The sequence below is a fragment of the Danio rerio genome, chromosome 5 (genome assembly GCF_052040795.2).
Source record: "Danio rerio strain M-AB ecotype USA chromosome 5, GRCz13ab, whole genome shotgun sequence".
NCBI lineage: Eukaryota > Metazoa > Chordata > Actinopteri > Cypriniformes > Danionidae > Danio > Danio rerio.
Genome location: NC_141025.1, coordinates 34409628 through 34431201, shown reverse-complemented (window position 1 = coordinate 34431201; position 21574 = coordinate 34409628). Strand labels below are relative to the sequence as shown.

Below are 21574 nucleotides of genomic sequence, written 5' to 3'. Positions count from 1 at the left end.
TGCTTGGCCAAATGTCATGACTTTCACTTTCATTTTACATTATTATGCACACGCCCAGATGTCATCTAAAACTTTGGAAGAATTCCTATCATATATTGACAGCCATTCAGCATCTCTTAATCAGTTTGCTATGGGGCGCTGGCTCTGACTGGCCACCGGAGCTCGCGGCCACTCGTTCGACTTTGTCGTGAGCAAGCCGCACAGCACATGCATAAAAACGTCAATCATTTCATTCATTCATCAATTCATTCATTTTCCTTCTGCTTCGTCTCTATTTTAGAGGAAAAGCAATAGCTGGACAAACCAAAGACATTTTGCAAACGTTTAACCGTGGCAGAACCCCAAAAACTAGAAAAAAAGAAGAGAAAGACGATAGCAAAGTGATAGCTAAAAAGGATAAATAGAAATATTAATTTAGAATCACGGATGACTTATTTAAGCGCAATAGCCCAAATACATGTCATAAAATAATAATAACAATCATAATTTAAATAATTAAATTATAACCTATCCCAATCCTGACATAGCTGCGTTTAAACAGCGCAAACATTACTCCTTATAGTTATGCCATATTAGACGGTTCTGTGTGAATAACTGAAGACGCCCCTTTAATGCATTCGCATGTTAAATTATTTTAAATCAGACGCCCCATCCATAACCAACCTTAAATCATACCTGAACTCTCTGTTTAACATTTCCGAGTAAACTGTTTTGTGACATTCTCATAAAATCTCTCTGGTTTTGAATATCTTTGTTCGTAATTGTTCTTAGCCCTGTCAATGTTTATCTATTTTGTATTATTATTATTATATTTCCTCTCCTGTTTCACTTACGTTTATATTCTTTAGCTGTCAATATAATACTTCGCGTCTATGGAAGAAAGAGTCAATAAAGATAGACAATGTGTAACATCATATTCATCAAAAGACGGTTTATGTGCAAGTAACCGCACCGGTCCGAACAGGTAACGAGCCAGCATGGGAGACAAGCTCCGATAAGATTGCAGAACAACGTCTGTCCCTGGATCCGAGAGGTGAGCTTTACGCGATCACCAGCTGGCTTCCGTTACATAAGGGCAAATATAAACGACTAAACCCTCATTTACTCATTTTACTCATACTTTTTATTATTTATAATGTCCAAGGCATTGATATTAAAATTGAATGCTACTTTTGTGCCTTTATTAGCCTTTTTCTCGCCTGTTTACTGGGTTAAAAATCTTACATTATTCCATCTCCACCTGCTGGTGAAAGCTAGAGCAGCTGGCGATCTTCAATCGGCAATCTATTGCTTCTCCTGCAGTTCCCGGATGTAATGTTGAATTTTAACAGTCGAATTTGATCCACTGAATTTATGGAAGCGAATATTTGAACTGAAATAAAATGAACTGAAAATGACCTTTTGAATATTATACATCGTATTTTTAAAGGGTATTGAATATTTTGTAAGTGAAATCTGAAAATTGAATATGAATTATTGAATTTTTAAGTATGAAAACGTGTTTGAAATATTTTTCGTTGAAATATTCACAGCTTAAATAAACAGATATGTTAAATTTCAGGACCTAAAAATACAAACCCTGGAATTCAAGTCATTAAAACGCAAGAACTTGTTAATACGGTGTATTATTTTTTTCAGTTTGTGATATTCAACAAGCTTTTTAATTCAAGACTTTAGGCATTGATTTTGTTCCATACTCTACTCCCAATGCTTTCCTGTCAATTCTCTCTATTTTCCTATCCAAAATAAAGGTGAAAACCATTAAAAAAAAATTATAAAAAAAATAAACAACACACATTGCCTAAAACCAACAGTCACTTTTCTCTTGTAAAAAAGTGAAAATAAATAACTTGCACTTTAAGAAACAAAAATAATTATTAATTTTATTGTTTTCAAAAGTAAAGTAATATTTTAAAATTTTAAACTTGAATTTTTTGTGAACAAATATTTTCATGTAAATAACAATTTTATTGTAATAGAAAATATGCTGCCTCAAGGCATATCTGGCGCAGCTTCTAATCATCATCGTTGTAGTGCAAAAGTGCGATATGTAGTTACATTTTTAAGAGATGTGCGGGTATGTGACCTCTCAAAGGGCCATACCTGTGCATTCAATGCAGAAATATAAATCGGCCATAACAGAGCGGAGTCATTGACTCCACACACGGTAGGGAAAGTAAATGAAAAAAAGTACCAGGGAAAATTTGATTGAAATCGACATTCAGAACCTATATTCGTTTACTTTTCATTTATTCATTATTATTCGCCCAGCGCTACTTTATACCCACATTCCACTGGCAGGATTAAACATCATTTGTGTTCAGTCTGTAAATACCATTAAAACAAATCAAATTTCACTATTGCTCACTGAAGAATGCTTCATATGCTTTAGCTATAATATAATCAACAGGACCCAAACACAAGGTCCAATTTTCTGCACAATGAAAAAAAAAACAAGACAAAAAGCAAATCCAAAACAGTTCTTAATCTGTAATATAACATAGGAGAACGTCAACCCCAAAATGGAAATTTGCTAACCATTTACTTATCATCAAGTGTTTCTACAACTTTATAATTTAGAATTTTACATTTGTTTAACAATATTCGGGAAAACCATATTAGGCATACATAGTAGAAAAAATACTGTGCAAGTCACTGGCTAACATTTACCAGCATTGTCTTAAATATCTTGTTTTGTATCCAACAGAAGAAACAAACTCTAATTGTTTTGGAACAAGCTCTGAGATCTTGGAAAGTATTTTAACATTGAAATACATAACACTCGGAAACAAATAGCAGTGTGCATTTAATACAGCAGCTAGTACAGTGCATCTGGAAAGTATTCATAGCTTCACTTTTTCTTATGTTACAGCTTTATTCCAAAATGAAATACATTCATTTATTTCCTCAAAATTCTACACACAATACCCCATAATGACAATGTGAAAAAAGATTTAGCAAAACTGTTGCAAATTTAATAAAAAATAAAATGTACAGAAGTATTCACAGCCTTTAGCTTGAAGCTCTAAATTGAGCTCAGGTACATTCTGTTTCCATTAATCATTCTTGAGATGTTTCAGCAGCTTCTTGAAGTTCACCTGTGGTAAAATCAGTTGAGTAGACATGATTTAAAAAGGCATACACCTGTCTATATAAGGTCCCAGGGTTGACAGTGCATGTCAAAGCACAAACCAAACATGAAGACAAAGGAATTGTCTATAGACCTCCAAGACAGGATTGTCTCGAGGCACAAGGTTGGGGAAGGATACAGACAAATTTCTGCTGCTCTGAAAGTTTCAATGAGCACAGTGGCCTCCATCATCCGTAAGTGGAAGATGTTAGGAACCACCAGGACTCTTCCTGGAGCTGGCCAGCCATCTAAGCTGAGTGATCGGGGGACAAGGGCTTTAGTCGAGAAGGTGATCAGTAACTTGATGGTCAGTCAGTCTAAGCTCCAGTGTTCTTCTGTGGCGAGAGGAGACTAGTCAGGATAGAGGGAAAGATGAATGCAGCAATGTACAGAGACATCCTGAATGATAACCTGCTTCAGAGTGGTCTTGACCTCAGACTGAGGCGACGGTTCATCTTCCAGCAGGACAATGACCTAAAGCACACAGCCAAAATATCAATAGATGTCCTTGAGTGGCCTAGCCAGAGCCCAGACCTAAATCCTACCGAACATCTCTGGAGAGATCTGAAAATGGCTGTACATCATCACTTTCCATACAATCGGATAGAGCTTGAGAGGTACTGCAAAAAGGAATAGACAAAAATTTCCAAAGACAGGTGTGCCAAGATTGTGGCAGCATATTTAAAAATACTATAATTGCTGCCAAAGGTGCATCAACAAAGTATTTTTATTTAAAAAAAAAATTGCAACAGTTTCAAAAAATCTTTTTTCACATTGTCATTATCGGGAAATAATTGTAAATTATGAAGTAATAAATTAATTTAATCTGTTTTTGAATAAGGCTGTAACATAAAAAACATAGAAAAAGTGAAGCGCTATGAATACTTTCCACATGCACTGTAAAGGCAGATTTGCAGTATGTAAATGCTTATTAGCAGTGACCCGTTTGTTTCTTTTTTCTGTAGTTCATCAAAACTACGTGGGCACAGATGCAGAGAAAAACCCTTTCTTTCTGTCTGTGGTTCTGTCAGACCAGAACAACCAGAGGGTCCCGCAGTATCGAGCCATCCTCTGGCGCAAGACGGTGAGTCAAGCAGCGACAGGTAACAGCATGTGTGTACGTCACTTTCGCTCAGTGACTCACATCACAGATTGACCTCTCGCGAAGTGACTCGACACTGTTGTCTCAAAGGCCAGCATGCAAAGACTAAATGCCTAAAAACACTGAATGGCACAGTGACACAACACGCTATTAAATGCCACTTTCCTAGAAGCAGCACAGCCTCAGATTGTAAAACCATGTGTCGCAGCCTGCAGCAATAATGGCTTCCTGTCATGTCATATTCGGTTTCATATTCATATAATTTATGAAGTGTGTCCTTTCCCAGGGTACTCTGAAAATCAGCCTTCCATACAGCCCAACAAAAACACTATCAGTTAAATCCATTTTAAGGTAAGTCTGTCTTTATTTTTTTAGAGCTGCATGATTCTTGATAAACTGAGAATTCAGGATTTTGTTTAAAACGGAGATTACAATTCTCCTTCTATTCTGAATAGCCTACTTGACTAAATAACAGCTTGCTACAGGTTCACATGAAATGTTACCTGATGCATACTGTTATCTATAACATATCTATTTTTAAAACTTCTGCTTAAATGGATGACTCAATGACTTCACTTGTTTGATTAATGAATGATTCAGTATTTTTTGTACAAATCTTGGGAAAAATTTGACTTACTCAAAGAATTGACTTGTCTAATTAGTGGATGAATCATCTTTTTGAACAAATCTATTGAATAAAAGATTTAATAAATCACTCAAAGTCTATACTTGTTGGATTATTGAATGAATCCACATTAATTCTCCGTAACAGGCACTGTCAATTGGAACATTTTTCTGTACTTTTATTTTAATGAACATGAGCTTTTCTTGACAACCTATATATCTTCCTTTTATATAGTTTTCAAGATGACAAGGGGGTAAACTATATCTTGAATGATTCAATGACTCATATACAATAGTCCATCATTTATTGCGTAGTTACGTTCTAAAAATTACCCGCAATAGGCGAAATTTGCAAAGTAGTCAGCTTTATTTTTCTACAGTTATTCTAGATGTTTTAAGGCTGTAAAACCCCTCACTACTGAATGAAGCAGCAGTTTTTAACAAATCTACTGAATAAATGATTCAGTGGCTCACTCATAAAGGCTTCACTGGTTTAATTCATGGGTGAATCAGCTTTTGTACAAATCTTTTAAATGAAAGATTCAGAAACTATCTCTAAGACTAAACTTTCTTGATTACTGAATGAATCAATTGTAATTAATAATATTAAAAAAACATTCACTAGATCAAATCTCTTAAATAAATAATTCAACACCATTTGTTTTACATTTACAGTTACTTGTTGCCATCTACTGAAAAGGCTGACATAGTGAGGAAATTTCTCTTAAATAAAATCTGGATGGTTAAAAAACAACAACACCAACAATCCTGCATACTGTATATAAAGGTTGCAGCTCCATATACAGCTCTGGTGTCAAGTTAGCACATATTTTAAATTACAGGGCATGTTATAAAATATTTTTATTTATGTGTTTTTATTAGCAGGATGGCGGTGAGTCCGTCACAGATCCTGTCAAAGGGACTTTTTGCTACAAACTTTGTATATTAGCTGATCTGAATTAGCTGGCTCTCCCTTTTTAATCAGTTAAAAGCCAAAATAATGCCAAACTGATGACGTAGCATTCGATTTTTTTGGACTAAAGCTCCCATTTCTTCAGTCTTAATACACTGAAAACAATTTGCAAAACACACCTAAAACACTCTTGTATCCATTTTTCATTTCCTTTACATTCAGCGCACAGTGAAAAGCGAACACTGCGATTTCTGTTGTTGCCTTTATTTTTTCTGCGGTTGGCTTGTCAGTTGACGGTATTGCGAAATTGAGGTAATCTGCTGGCATAGCAAAAATGTATTTCTTAAAGTGCCAAGTCACATTAAAAAGGTTATTTGTTTTGTTTTGATTGCTATTATAGACATAAGTGTTTCTTTATGGACTGTCAAAAGTTTAATACACATGGCAAAATCAATGTCATTTCAGAATCGGACACATAACAAATAAGATCTACTAATTATGCAACTCTATTATCCACCCTTCTCATCAGTAAATAAACGCATATGCAATCATTTGAATGCACACTTAGACCCTCTTAACACTTTCCCCCTCCAGTGCCATGAATGTGGATCGTTTTGAGAAGGGCCCGAGGGAAATCCTCAACCCAGAGATTCAGAAGGTGCCCACCCACCCACACCCGTCAATCAACATCACATGTCCTCTGCTCTGTTAATTACTGTCGGTTTCTCCACCGGTTTGTTGTTCTGCTTCATAATCACTTCAGGATTCAAATGCAGATGCCGTCTGAGCTGCTGTCGCTCCAGAGAGCTTTGCTTTTGTGGAAACGTGTGCAGCTAATCAAAGGCCATTGTCAGTGGCACGCAGATATTTGAATGCATGAACACGCTCTCTGTAATGTTTGTGGATCCCACACTATTAGTTCTCCTAATTGATGTTTAGAAATGTAACCTCATTTGAAACTGGTTGTTTTATTTTGCTGAGATATAATTGATGTTTTGAGCTAAAAGGTGTGTTTTTTTATGTTGCTGCCAGGACTTACTGGTGCTGGAGGAGCAAGAGGTATATACTCTCAAATGTGTGAGAAGAAATGACCATCTCTGTGATTTGAATTTTTTTTTTTGTAAATTCTCATTGAACGCTGATTATATGTATTTGCTTGTTCTTTACAGGGAAGCGTTAACTTTAAATTTGGTGTTCTTTATGCCAAGGACGGACAGTTGACAGATGATGAAATGTTCAGCAATGGTGAGCACAGCACCACTCGCAATGTACTCAGAATACTAATTAAATATTTCTTTCTTTTCTGCACAGATGAATAACCTGTACATTTGTAAAATTACATGCATTGGTGTATATCTATGTCTGTGTGTGTGTCTGTGTGTGTGTGAGAGAGAGAAAGAATCCTATTATTTTATTTCATTTATTTTCTTTAATATTAATTTTGATTTTGCTTTGTACTATTTTCAGAAATGGGAAGTGAGACCTTTGAGAAATTTCTGAATCTCCTTGGTGATACGATCTGTCTACAGGGCTGGGCAGGGTACCGAGGAGGACTCGACACTAAGAGTAGGATACAAATATACATGTGTTTGCATATTACTAGAGGGGTTTTCTTCCTTCAGCTGAATAGGCTCATTCATGTTCTCTCTCTTTATCTCCCTCTCACTGTCTGTTTAGACGACACTACAGGAATAAATTCTATCTACACAGTCTATCAGGGTCACGAGCTCATGTTCCACGTTTCCACCATGTTACCTTATTCTAAAGAGAACAAGCAACAGGTAAGTTGTAAACATTTTAGTTGAAATTTTAGTTTTTTTTTTGCTTTGTTTTTATTTAACTTTTTGTAATATAGACATTTACTTTCAGTACTGGGTTAAACATATGCTGGATAAGGTGGCTTTTTATTCCTCTCTGGTGATCCCTGATGAATTAAAGGACTAAGCCGAAGGAAAATGAATGAATGAATGAATGAATGAATATAGGCATTAATTATCAGTACCGGGTTGTGGCTGGAAGGGCATCTGCTGCATAAAACATATGCTGTAATAGTTGGTGGTTCATTCTGTGGCAACCTCTGATAAATAAAGGACAAAGTCGAAGGAAAATTAATGAATAAATATAGGCATTCAATATCTGAGGCTAGTAAAATTGACTAAATTTAATAGTAATGTGGAGAGTGATATGTTAATATTGTGAGGGCAAGTATGAATTTTAAGCAGCCATTTTCGCATGATCTTTCCAAAATCATTCATTTTTTAATTGACAAAAATTTAAAACAGCATTATTTTTATGTATTTACTGCTACTTTTAAATAATTTTACCATCCCTTTGTGTGTATTGTACAAGTACAGTCTGTACAAGCATTCATAATATACATTCTTTCTTTTATCTGACCACCCAAATTTTGAATAGTAAAGTAAATTAAAAATTATTGGACAAATTCATTCAGTCATTAATTTTCTTTTTCGGCTTAGTCCCTTTTTTAATTTGGGGTTGCCATGAACAGCCAACTTATCCAGCATTTGTTTTACGCAGAGGATGCCCTTGCAGCTACAACCCATCACTGGGAAACATACACACACTCATTCACACTCATACACTACGGACAATTCAGCCAAACCAATTCACCTATACCACATGTTTTTGGACTTGTGGGGGAAACTGGAGCACCCGGAAAAAACCCACGCAAACACGATGAAAGCATGCAAACTCCACACAGAAACGCCAACTGAACTCGCCGAGGCTTGAACCAGCGACTTTCTTGATGTGAGGCGAAGATGCTACCCACTATGCCATCGTGCTGCCTACTGGACAAATATCTATCCAATAATAAATATTTCTTTCTTTCAAATTCTCTTTACCCATTTTTAAATTTAGATTATGTTAGTAATCTGATGAATAAAAAATACATCAATTATTAACCACTGCATAAAAAAGTCATCACATTTTTCAGTTCCTAATATGTTTATTTCTTAATAAACTACTATGGTTATCCTCTTGGAAAGAATCAGTTTTGGCAATTACAAAATTAAAGCTAGAAAAGATAGATGCCCTATCCCAATTCTATTTTTGTACTCCTTACCCTCCCCCTTGGCCCTTGAAACAGAGTGTGAAGGGGAAGAACTTTAAATTTTACCCCTAATGGGACAGCACTACAACACCTGCACACATCAACCTATGTCATCGCGATCTCTTACCACATAGGAGATCAGACAATCAGACTGCTGTAGTTATTCCAGTCACGTTATTGTTTTGGTATTTATCTTCAGGAAATCACTGAAGGCAACAATATCATGTTATCATGAAAAGATATAATGTGGCAATGAGATCGTAACTGTACTGTGCATTTACACCTTGCCATTTCCATCTCTGTAAACACACGAAAAGAACATTAGTGTTATACCAGACACTATAAAAAGCCCATTCCCAGCCACTAGTCTTTTCTGACAGGGGATTCCAGTGTTATCGGGTGTTAGATGTGAAAGTATGTTGTGGGACTGCTATACAAGAGTTATTATTATAGATAGCGAAATTTAGCAGTTTTTATTTTAGTGTTGTTTCTATTTAAGCATGACAGTAAAACACAAACACGATTATGAATGTATTGAAACATATGCTTCACAATAATGACCAAAAAAACTTATCTGTGCAACTCCTGACTTCTGTGTATAGACATGCTACCGTTTTTGTACCCCTTGGTTTCGAGAGTGGTCCTTAAAAAAATCAGTTTCAAGAGCTATCTAGCCCTTTCCCTTCGCCCTTTCAAGCTAAAGACCCCCACCCCTTCAAATGAATGCACAAAACAAGGGGTAGGGGTAAGGGGAAGGGCTACCAGGTAGAATTGAGATTGGGCCTTATAGGCACAATTCACTTAGGATTCACCATTGTCTAAAAACAATCAGGACTCTTCACATTTTGGTCCTGATTGATTCACACCATCAATAAGACCAATAGAAATAAACGGAATGAGAGAAACGTCTGTTGAATTAGATGTCAATTCATATAAATTAAACAATGATGTATATATAGAGAAGCTACACCCCTAACCACAGCCCTTAACATTACATTAACCGGGATGAATGCAGATTGCATAAACCAAAACAAACTTTAATGAAAGTGTATTTGTATAGCACTTTTCATAAGAATTATCATTCACAAAAAGGTGCAGGTTATTACATTACAATCAAAATCACATGAGATTGTGTGAATTCATAGACAATTAGCACTAATGAACACACAAAAAGTTATGAATTGCCATGTTAGAAAGACAGAGAGCGGACAGACAGAGAGGAGGAATGAAAGAGAATTCTGAATGACAGCGAGACAGAGAAAAGGGAGCTGCGTGTGTTTGTTGAGGCAGAAAGGAGCCAGTCTGTAGCTCAGTAGGTGGTGAGGGGAAAACAGGCTATATTTAACATCCAAAAGCGCTGGACATCACAGCGGTCAGTCTCTCTCTCTCTCTTTTACTTTCCCCCTTCCCCCCTCAGCTCCATATCCTGATTACATCAGGCGTCAATCACTCGTCTCTCTCACTTCATATCCTTCTCTTCTCCTGATTACATCACATAGTAGTCCTTTCTCTCTCTCTCTGTCTGTCCATTTCTCACTTTTTCTCTCTGTTGGATCATATGTCTGATTGAGTACGAGTAGAGCTCCTTTGCACTAGAGTCCTTGTGGAAGCTTCACAATGGCAGGATTTTCAAAGCATTCGTGTCGGTTCAAGGTCTCGGCCCTCTACAGCCGAGAGCCTCTTCAGCTCTCGGTGTCAATAACCAACTTCACCAAAGCTGATCCACCCGTGAAAAGAGCAGTAAACCTCAGATGAGACACGTCTCTAGTCGGCTCTAAAAGCATGCAGACAAACCAAACACAAACAAGCAGATGACTCAAGAATCAAGTACTGTTTACAAAGGAGAAAGTCTCTTCTTGAAAGAAAACTGACCAAAATGTTTTTAAACAAAGACATCAAAACATGTTCTGTGATCTTCTGCACCTCAGAAATTCATTTTATAAGTTTAAAATGTTTTTAAAACGGCATGTTTGTAATAAAGAGAGTAAAACCGCTATGTAATTCTTAACCAATATAATCACCACGACTGCATGGTGTCAGTTAAAAGATAATATGTATGTGTGTGTACTGCACACGGCATTTGTGTGAGACTCATCATTTCATTAAAGCTTGAATAAACTCCAACACACATACATCAAACAAACTTACTTTGTATTTTTGACTAGTGACCTTATTTTAGCATCATCTGTGTCTCTCTCTATCACTGACTGCTGTTTATCTGAAGTAACGCATGAGAAGCAGACAAGCACATCGAAGCGGAAGGCAGGGAGAAGCAGCTCAATTGCATTTAAAGCCACAGGCTACAAAAACAGCTACACTGTACTCAGACACCAACATGGGAAGATTCTATATTTTAAGAAAAAAATCTGATGTGTATTTTGAGCTGAAACCTTTGACACATTCTGAAGACATTAAAGGCTTATCTTACATCTTGTAAATGGGGTAGAATATGTGTCCTTTAAGGACCAGGGGTGTAAAGTAACAAATTACAAATACTCAAATTACTATTTTTTTTAAGAATTGTCATTTACTAAGTAGTTTAAAAACTGTGGACTTTTACTTTCCCTCGAGTACATTTTTAGTGCGGTATTTTTACGCTACTATTTTCCTTCAACTTGCAGTCACTACTTTTTATCTATAAGGATAGGCTAAAGTAGAAAAAAACCTGCAATTCCAGTCCAATCAAATTTTGCATCATAACAAACAATTTCAAGACATGTATGGAAAGTACCCATGAAGATGTCCAAAATCTTCACACGCAATCCCCCTGAGATTGTTTAGATGGCATGTCACTGATGAAAAGATGACTCAAATCGTCAAATGACCTTAAACATTCCCTAATTGCACTACGGAATGTTACATTTCACACACATAACTACATGTAAATGCATCAACCTTTCACAGTGTAATACTCACTACTCTTGAGTACTTTTAAGGGCTACTTTTTACTCATGCTTTGAGTAACATTTACAACAGATACTGTTACTCTAATCACACTACATTTTTGGGCAAGTAATACTTTTACTTGAGTATGATTTTTCAGTACATTTTTAACCACTGTTATTGACTGACTTCAGTGGAATCTTTTCATTTATTATTGACTATCTGCTGAAACAACAGTACAATTTATAGTATATATGAATATTATACTATAGTTCAGGTAAATTATTGTCAGTTTTGGTTAACTTTGCCAACAAAAAAAATACCTATGAACACTTTTGTGCATCACCAATAAGCAAAGCAGTGTTTATTTTCCAAATTAGTTTGTGATAAAATGTTTATTTGATTCTTTTCTCATGTAACAGAATATTAGTTGTAACAAATGTAAACTATTATATTAGATTAATAAACCAACATCAAAAGAACAGCATTTATTTGAAATACAGCGCTCAGCATATAAAGTACGCCTCTCACAAATCTATCTTTTAAATTCATATTTTTAATAGGAAGCTATGCAATATTATATTTGTGAATAAACATTAGTCACTACTGACGCCAAATCTGGAGCTTATCTAAAAAACTAACTTACGATATCGCTCCAAAAACAAGTACAGCCAAATGTATATGTTATAGAAAAATTTTAAATACAAGTTTTAAAAAAAAAGAGGAAAAATCAAGAGAAGCAAAAACAGAGAAAAAATTTGTTGAGATTTTGTAGGTTGTGATTTTTTATTTTTTATTTTTTTGCAATATTTTGTTTAAATTTAATTGTATTATTTTTTAATTTCTAAATATGTTTCGTTACTAAAATATTATTGTAATAAACATATTTTTTAAATAAATCTGTTCTGCTTAAATGCACCAAAAATACATAAATGGATAAAAATGTTCATTTTCAAAATGGGGTGTACTCAATTATGTTGAGCAATGGATATATTTTTCTAACAACACACACACACACACACACACACACACACACACACACACACACACACACACACATATATATATATATATATATATATATCCTAAGCTGTCTACAGTACATACTGAGGAAAAGTCAAATGTTATTCTGTTATTCACATTTGGACACTTAAAGATATCCAAAAATCCATTAAAACAAACATGATCATGTAATTATGACCTGTTGTATGGGAGGGTGGTTGGGAGGTGATATACAGTTGTGTCCCATTTAAAAAGCATACAACAACATACAGTTTTGGAAGAAAGTAAATAAATAAAGACAGAAATCTATTTTGTGGTGAACTATTCATATAGTATATATAGTCAGATGCTTTTACTCAATACAAATTACAAAAGCACTTCATTATAAATCCAACAATATCCAGGTTTATTATAAAAATGAATTAGTAGGAATAATCTACAATAAAGTAAATTAAATAAATAAAATGCAGAAGTCAGTCATGAAAGCCTGTTTGTGTTTTTCGAATGCTGTATGTCACTGGCTGCATGTTCTGGTGTGAGGGTGAAGGGAAGTGGCAGAGAATCATAATTGAGCTCTCAGTAGAAATGAATCTGTCAGAGCAATAAGTAAATACTCATTCCTGTCACAGCTCACGGTCATGCGGATATATCTGTTCGTTTGGATGTGAGGGGGAGAGCCAATGAGAGGGAAGGCAGCAGGTGAAAAGCAGCCATGTAGTAATTGAGCTTTAAGGGGATGTTTCACATGTGTGTGCGCTCTTGAGATAAAAGATAAAAGCTCCTTTTCTACCGTAATGGTCCAGACTCATTAACAAGCTCAATTATGCTTCCTGGCTAACAGGCTTGAAGTGTCATAGGTCATTTACCAATGTATGAATGTCCACACATGCCAAACACATACACACAATAGGCAGGTACTCTTTTCAAAATGAAAAATTTGTCCATCTTTTGTTAATATTAAAGACAAAAAAGTGTTGGCATAATATTTTGAGGTAATAAAAGTGTATTTTGAATTGTGAGCAAAGTGTGATCATTGCTTTTTTTTTTTTTTGACTGTGTAGGTAGAGAGGAAGAGACACATTGGGAACGACATCGTGACCATCGTGTTTCAGGAGGGAGATGACGCCTCGCCGTCCTTCAAACCCTCCATGATTCGCTCCCATTTCACACGTATCCTTCATACTAGAGTGGAAAGGATGGAATGAGTCACTCAGTGTGACAGTGTTTAGGCTGTGTTTGTGGGGGATGTTTTTTAATACAACAAAATGATTTTAAAAATGACATCCAAATTTGCTTGTGTAAGTAGTTTTCAAAATGTTTTCCTTGACAAACCACTTAGATATTTTTGCCTTAGTTCGATATAATAGCCAGAATGATAGTTATAGGTATGTATGTATGTATGTTTTACTGTTTGTACATAGTGAATATGTGGAATTATTTGTTATAAATATAGATTAAATGTTAATACACTGGAAGTGTATGTCTTTAACCATTTGGGGCTAGTAAGTTAAGAAATTTAGAAAGTTACGTAAAGAAATGGATTTTTTTATCCTGTAAATTTATCTTTAATGACTGTTAAGAAATGTACACTCTTCCAAAGGATTTAAGATTTAGAAGTTCTTCTAAACTTTCTATTTATCACTGTATCCTGTAAAAATATATCACACTTTGCACAATTGTTAAAAATGACAAGAATTTTGCTGACCATTTGCATATGTTTTGACCTGCCCACAGCTGGCCACCTTTTGGTCAGGCGTTTTTAATACAGTCAATAAAGCCCTCTAATATCAATATATAACCTGATCCTTTGCGACCCCTTATTGGAGTATCCCTTGGACCTGATTTAACAGTCCATGACAGAAAGGTTGTTGCCTTTACCACAGTTTTAGCCAGACGTGCCATACTTCTAAAGTGGAAACACACTTTCCCCTACACATAATATATTATAAGGGATTACTTTCTTGACTACATCAAAGGCCTGCCTATTACACCTGGTACTGGCAACCTGTAACATTTACCATTTTATTAGAAGGGGTTTGTTTGTATTTTTTTCGATCTGTATCCAGTCATGTACTTACTTAAGGTACTTAATTTGGTATTTATGTATTTTTTAATTATTTATTGTTGTTCTGTTAATTGAGTTAATGAATAAGAGGTTAGGGAATGGGATTAACAATGCACAATTACTGTTTACCTCTCAATATTTAATTTGCATTGTCATACAAAAGACCAATAAAAAGATTGAAATATAGATTCGAAGACTTAAAAAAAATGACAAGAATAAAATAAATTTTACAATATACTCAAAAACAAAACAGTTACTTTACTTAACCCCTTAACTGTAACTGTCCACACGTGTGATGAATTTTCTATACTTAATTATTACATAATTTTGTCAAATCCTGAACTTGTCTTGACAAACTGTATATCAGTTTAGAGTTAAACGAAAGATTAAGGGATCCAGTACATTCATACCAATTATTATGCAGCTTTTCTCAAAATAAATAATTGTATGAGTATGTTATATTAGTGAAACGTTCACCTGTTTGTATCTTATAATCCAGTGTTTCTCAACCATGTTCCTGGAGGACCACCAACACTGCATGTTTTGGATATCTCCTTTGTCTGTCACACCCTTTACAGGTCTTTCAGTCTCAGCTAATGAGCTGATGGTCTGAATCAAGTGTGTTTGGTCAAGGAGACATGGAATATGTTCAGAGCTGGTGATTCATCCAGGAATGTGGTTGAGAAACACGGTTGTAGTCCATTGCAGGGTATGAAACACAATCATTCAATTTGAGCACAACAAGACTACAGTACTAACATTAGAGATATCCTTATGTTTACAATGTTATCAATAACTGTAACAGAGCAGCTTAGTTTGTATATAATGTTAAAGAGAATGAATCTGCAATACAAACGATGAATGTAGAGAATAACACAGCTCAGAATGTCACAAGAGACTATTAACTAATTGCAACCAAGTAATCCAGAGGCCCCATGTATTAAATGATCATATTAATTAACAGTATAACTTCAATATTAAAATAATTAATATTTCACTGTTTTTGATCAAATAAATGCAGCTTGCTAAATGTAAGAGTCTCCCGTCAAAACTTTTTTTAAAGTTCACCAACTTCAAATGTTTAGTGTATGTTTTCCATCAGTGAATCATTTTGTCATGTTGCAGGTTGAAGATTTTCTCAGAGGAAAGTGTGCCACTTTTTGGTCCCCCTCTCCCTTCCCCACCAGTGTTCACGGACCATCAGGAGTTCAGGGACTTTTTACTAGTTAAATGTAAGTAAACTTGCCAGCACGTGGTCATTTTATAAACACCTAAAAAGGTTTTGTTACTATAATCTGTCATCAAACTGTACCAACTCATTAACAATATCAAAAAGCCATTTAACACTGAAATCACAGCACTACAAATATTTCTCTCTGAATGGTCCAGTTCAGTCAAAAACAGATTACCGAATTAAAATGCTTGCTAAATGCAGTTTCATGTTGTCTGCACCACATTGAAAACACACCTGTGTTTTTCTGTTGCCAGCTTTAATGATTTGTTTTGGCTCAACATCTCGTTAACGCAGATGCTTTCATTAAACAGACCCCATAAAACGTGTCATGCTGTTTCCCGAGGGTAGTTCTGTTACATAACACTGGCACCCTTATCTTTCTGTCTGCTGTAGTAATAAATGGAGAAAAAGCCACTCTTGAGACCCCCACTTTTGCTCAGAAACGTCAGCGTACACTGGACATGCTGATCAGATCCCTGTACCAGGATCTCATGCCTGACATGCACAAGGTATGGACACACAATCTAGAGCAGTGTTTACCAACCACAGGGCCGGACACGCCTAAAATTCCTTAACATGACTTGAGATCCTTTAAAATTAGATAAAACAATTACCTTTTTTTTTTTTTGCATAACCTGGAACCTTAAAAACACAAGTAAGCATTAGCTTATTAATTTTTAAAAATGTGATTTCCATCTCTTAATCAAGTCATGGAAATAAAATAAATACAGATTTTGCTAGCTATGCCAAGCATTGAAATATAGCGTAGTATTTCTTGAGAAATGATGAGTAGAATTTACATTTAAAACTTATCTAGTAACTGGAAAAGTCACCAGGCTTTTGACTACTGTTATGAGCAATGAGTCAAAAAGGTTGAGAACCAATGACCTAGTCCAGTACTTGCATGTATTTATGTTTATCCTCAAGCTATTATTCCTTCTCCAGGCTTTTGTTTCCTTCTTTTATGTACAACTTTTCCAAACCACTGAGCTTTCAAATTTAGTTTTATTCTCATGCAGCCCTCTGCAAGCCGTCTCAAGCCGTCTTTTTATTGTTTTATATTCTTGTTTCTATTCAATTCAATTACTAAAATTGGGAGATTATTTGAATTTGCATTTTAATGGAAGGGAAAGTTGTTTGTTGGCAAATAAAACGAAGAAAAATGACATCTTGTTGCTGTGACAAATGTTGCTGTTGTGTTACCCTCGAATGCAAAAACGAACAAAAGGTCCAACCACTGTGGTCTGACTCTTAAAGGAAATTAATGACAACAAATGGGGCGGGAAGAAGCACTGCTAAACATAGTTGATGATAGAATAAAAGGAACAAGAACTGTTAGAATTGGAATCAAAATTTGAACTATTAATTCTTTATTATGATTATTAACCTATTTATTATGGCTAGTAAAGAGAATGGTATGATTCAGAATGAACTAGAGCATCATGGTGGCGCAGTGGGTAGCACAATCGCCTCACAGCAAGAAGGTCACTGGTTCAAGCGTCGGCTGGTTCAGTTGGCATTTCTGTGTGGAGTTTGCATGTTCTCCCTGTATTTGCGTGGGTTTCCTCCGGATGCTCTGGTTTCCACCACAGTCCAAAGACATGCGCCATAGGTGAAATGGGTAAGCTAAATTGTCCGTAGTGTATGAGTGTGAATGAGAGTGTATGAATGTTTCCTAGTGATGGGCTGCAGCTAGAAGAGAATCCGCTGCGTAAAACATATGCTGGATAAGTTGCCGGTTCATTCCACTGTGGCGACCCTAGATTATTAAAGGGACTAAGCTAAAAGTATTCTCACATAACTCAGAATAGACAGTTAAACAAAATTACTTGATGTTCAGCTTTTCTAACAAGTCTTTTAAACTATGATTCATTTTAAATAATAGTTTTTTTTTAAAGGTAGGCTATTTGTTTCCACCTACGGCGTAACAGTGAAACTGATCAAATCTTCCAAAAGTCCAATTTTTTTCTTCTTATAAGTGTTATTATATTAATATAAATCAATGTTTATATACAGAATGGCAATGAGCTTTAGGGTCATTTCGACTCAGGGCTCCTAGCTTGTCCGAGCAATTAAGGAACGATACGCACATGGTGTGCAAGTGGCGTGCACCTGACATGCTCGCATTTTCCACCTACACCTATTTGAAAAACATCTTTTCAGAATGCCGTGAGTGCACTGCAATACATGTAACTAGAACTAACCAATCTACTTCACACTTTGCATGGAATAGACATTTCGGTGATAATGGCAGACTAATTAGCCAACTTCAGATAAACACAAAGCACCCAAACACTGCAGTGCTTTTTAATTTTGTCCATAAATGAAACCTGTACTAGAAATGGAGCGATGGTCTGGAAACGGTGAACGATGATCACCTAGTTACGAAAGACGCCAGGGGAGCGCTAGTGCAAAACGCATTGAAAATGGTCAAGGAATCCACGCACCACTTTCACCTGCTTTTAGACGCAACATGTGAACAGACTCGGGTTGACATCAGATCACAATAACACATGCGAAAATGAGTGCTGTGACTTAACAGCAGCTGTGAGGAGATTAAAGAAAAAGAAAAAAAAAGGATGTCGCCAGAGTAGCTATTGGTTTCCCATTCCCTAGCTCCCCATCAGAAAGATTTTTTTAGCATAAAGGGTAATGTAGTTTGTGTGTTTGAATGATGTTTGATTCCTTTACTTGAAAGCTTGTAAGGGTAGTAAAAAGTTGTAAGGTCTGATCACAGCTTTTTCTGTGATCATCTGTCCTGTGTTTGTGATAACTAGCCTGATCTCAAATAAATGGGAACTATTTTATTCTATTCTATTTACTGTCGGAAAAGTGGCTAATTTCCACAATTTGATACAATTGAATTTGTACAATTTTCAAATTTATGATTTTTAAAAGGAGGTGAGCCCACAAACCCCATGCCCAAATGTCATTGCGCAAATCAAGCAAAAATATATGAATGATATACAAATTCATACAAATTAGCCACTAAATCTAAATATTAAGAACAGCCACGATATTGCGTTGAAAATACAAAGACAATATACATGATATTTGCTCTCTCTGGGGTAAACTGATTTGCTATATCAATAGTATTAGTAGACTTATCCAAATCATTGACAAGAACAGTAATAAGACTGAAGGTGTTTGAGTCAATGTAATAGATATTTTAACTACTATAAGCATCTGTTAGTCTCTGCTTTGCTCTGTCTTTCTGGCTGTTTCTGGGTCAGTCTCTCAGACCCATGTTTATCTGTACTGCTCCTGTAGGTTCCCTTCTCTCCGCAGAACATGCTGAATCGACGCTCATTCAGCGATGTCCTGCCAGAGTCACCTAAATCCGCCCGGAAAAAAGAGGAGGCACGTCAGGCTGAGTTTGTTAGGGTGGGACAGGTAAGATGTAGATTTAGCCAACATCCTGCATATGCCATGAATGTAACATGACAAAATGAGTAATGTTATTAATAACAATAATGTTTCTAGGCCTTAAAGCTGAAAACTATAGTTCGAGGTGATGCGCCCACCAGTCTAGTCACCACTGGCCTTTGCAGGAAAGAGGTGAGAGGCAAAAGGAAAATGAGAGGGGATGTTTTTTGCTTAAGATATATCTCTGACGTTGTGTTTCTACCATCTTTTCAGCCATGGGAGTCACAGTCGTTCTGCAGCAGCTTCCCTTATGATATAGTCTGTGGAGACTCATGGGGTCAGTCATTACTGGTCGCCACAGATTCAGCAGGAGTCATGCTGCTGGAGGGTGAGAATGCTTTATCACAGCTGGAGAAACTGGCAGACTCCTGAAAATTACATAGAAAATACAGGCTGAATGTCACTTCTGCCAGCCTCTTTTTCACAGATCCACATGGATCAGATTAATGGGCATAAACATTGAACCGAATGAGTTTTATACTTCCTTAAAGAGGGAAATAACATGAAAATTCTGAAGAAAAAACAACAACGCAACCTTTCATGGAACACAAAATAAAATGACAATGCCTTTTTATATACAGTACAGGGAACAACAACCTGTCAACCTTTTTGATTTAGATATTTTGCAAACTACTGATGAAACTATTTCGATACATAATACATGTCATTTAGTGTGTGTTTTTTACATGAAAAAACAAATAAGGTGCCAGAAAAGTTAAAAAAAATTTTTTTTTTTGAAAAAATAAAGTTAGGAAAGGCATGGGCTGGTATAAGATTCTAATGGTGTGATAACCTTGGATAAAAATCATAGTTTTATCATAGTTGGTTTCACGGTATCACGGTATTGTGATTACTGTTTAAAAGTATGTTCTTTTTAAATGTCTAGGTTAAATACAAAATCTTTTTTCCCCTTTTGAACATAATATATTTTATTTTGAGAAGCATTTAAAATATTTTGGAAGAGTAAACATGTCAGGCTGAATGAATTATTGAATTTGCTGTCTTTGTTTTAAAAGCAAATTTTTTAAACAATTTAAAACTGCACCTTTAGATATCTTTGCTGCTGAAGATAAAAAAGTTAATAAAAAAATCGTACAAATACCTTAGGAACGATATAGCTGAAAATGTTGACGGTTTTACCGCGGTATACCATGAAAACGGTTATCATCCCATACCTATTAGGAAATCAATGTTTAGTGGAATAACCCTGATTTAAACACTTTCAAAACACAACAATTCAAATATTTGTCATTTTTACCAACTAACATTTTCTAAAGAAAAAAAAACATGATATCTATTTTTGAAATTTGAAAAAAATGTTATTATACCAAAAAATATCAATCATTTACTCAAACCCATACCCAACTAATCTTGTATTTTGGGGGGTCTTTTAATTTTATATTTAGATTTACTACATTTAATAACATTTTATTTTGACATTTTATTTTATATTTATATTTATTTTGCGCCTTAAAATGTACCTTGTAAATTAAAAAATACCAAACTGCATTGATTTTTTTTTTATATTGTATATGTGTAATGCATATGGCACTTCCTCCATCTTTAAAACTTGCTGAAATCTGATTATGTCTTCCCCAGCTTCAGATCCGCTGTTCTCCAATGCAGGTATGTGAAACCAATCTGACAACACTACATATAAATGTACATTATATGTAATACAATACATTTGAATTACTACTGAACGTGTCTTTTAGTCAACCAAAGCAAGAGATTCTCAATTTGAGACAGAGTTACCATGCAAACCACAAACTAATTTTGCTTTGCATGCTGGTCTAGATTCACCAACCCTGCCTCCGGTGCAGGTATTTGACAAAACCTTGACCGTCAAACAAATGCACGTGCTTGAACCTCAGGACCTCCTAATTGCAAGAGCAGACAAAGGTAGGAAATGTGTTTGCTTTCATATTTATATGAGCAAATGAAAATGGTACAGATCTTGGGTGGGTAAAAGAAAGTGTGTACAATTGTCTGCCAAAGGAGAGAGAGAGAGAGAGAGAGAGAGAGAGAGAGAGAGAGAGAGAGAGAGAGAGAGAGAGAAAGAAACAATAAACCGGTGAAGGAAACTCTTGGTCTTTGCTCTAATGAGCATCTTTATCCAACT

The 21574-nt window shown here is 35.5% G+C and overlaps 3 protein-coding genes across 18 annotated transcripts in view; 1 reads left to right on the top strand and 2 right to left on the bottom strand.

Annotated features, from left to right (window-relative positions):
• Nucleotides 1–21574, bottom strand: part of LOC137490134 (membrane-spanning 4-domains subfamily A member 4A-like) — a 171384-nt gene that overhangs the window by 123606 nt on the left and 26204 nt on the right. The gene's annotated exons all lie outside the window — the stretch shown is intronic.
• The window catches only part of LOC141385840 (membrane-spanning 4-domains subfamily A member 4A-like), a 164263-nt gene that overhangs the window by 116485 nt on the left and 26204 nt on the right, over nucleotides 1–21574 (bottom strand). The window lies entirely within an intron of this gene.
• Nucleotides 1–21574, top strand: part of garnl3 (GTPase activating Rap/RanGAP domain like 3) — a 114270-nt gene that overhangs the window by 67115 nt on the left and 25581 nt on the right. For 6 of the 12 annotated variants that reach the window (XM_087252181.1, XM_087252187.1, XM_087252185.1 and 3 more), the window contains exons 5-20: nucleotides 4096–4214; nucleotides 4519–4583; nucleotides 6364–6427; nucleotides 6802–6828; nucleotides 6939–7014; nucleotides 7237–7335; nucleotides 7447–7550; nucleotides 13789–13897; nucleotides 14067–14112; nucleotides 15918–16024; nucleotides 16420–16535; nucleotides 19315–19419; nucleotides 19510–19584; nucleotides 19666–19780; nucleotides 21052–21078; nucleotides 21250–21354. In XM_087252181.1, the coding sequence (XP_087108307.1) occupies nucleotides 4096–4214; nucleotides 4519–4583; nucleotides 6364–6427; nucleotides 6802–6828; nucleotides 6939–7014; nucleotides 7237–7335; nucleotides 7447–7550; nucleotides 13789–13897; nucleotides 14067–14112; nucleotides 15918–16024; nucleotides 16420–16535; nucleotides 19315–19419; nucleotides 19510–19584; nucleotides 19666–19780; nucleotides 21052–21078; nucleotides 21250–21354 (1359 nt within the window). 12 annotated transcript variants of the gene reach the window in all.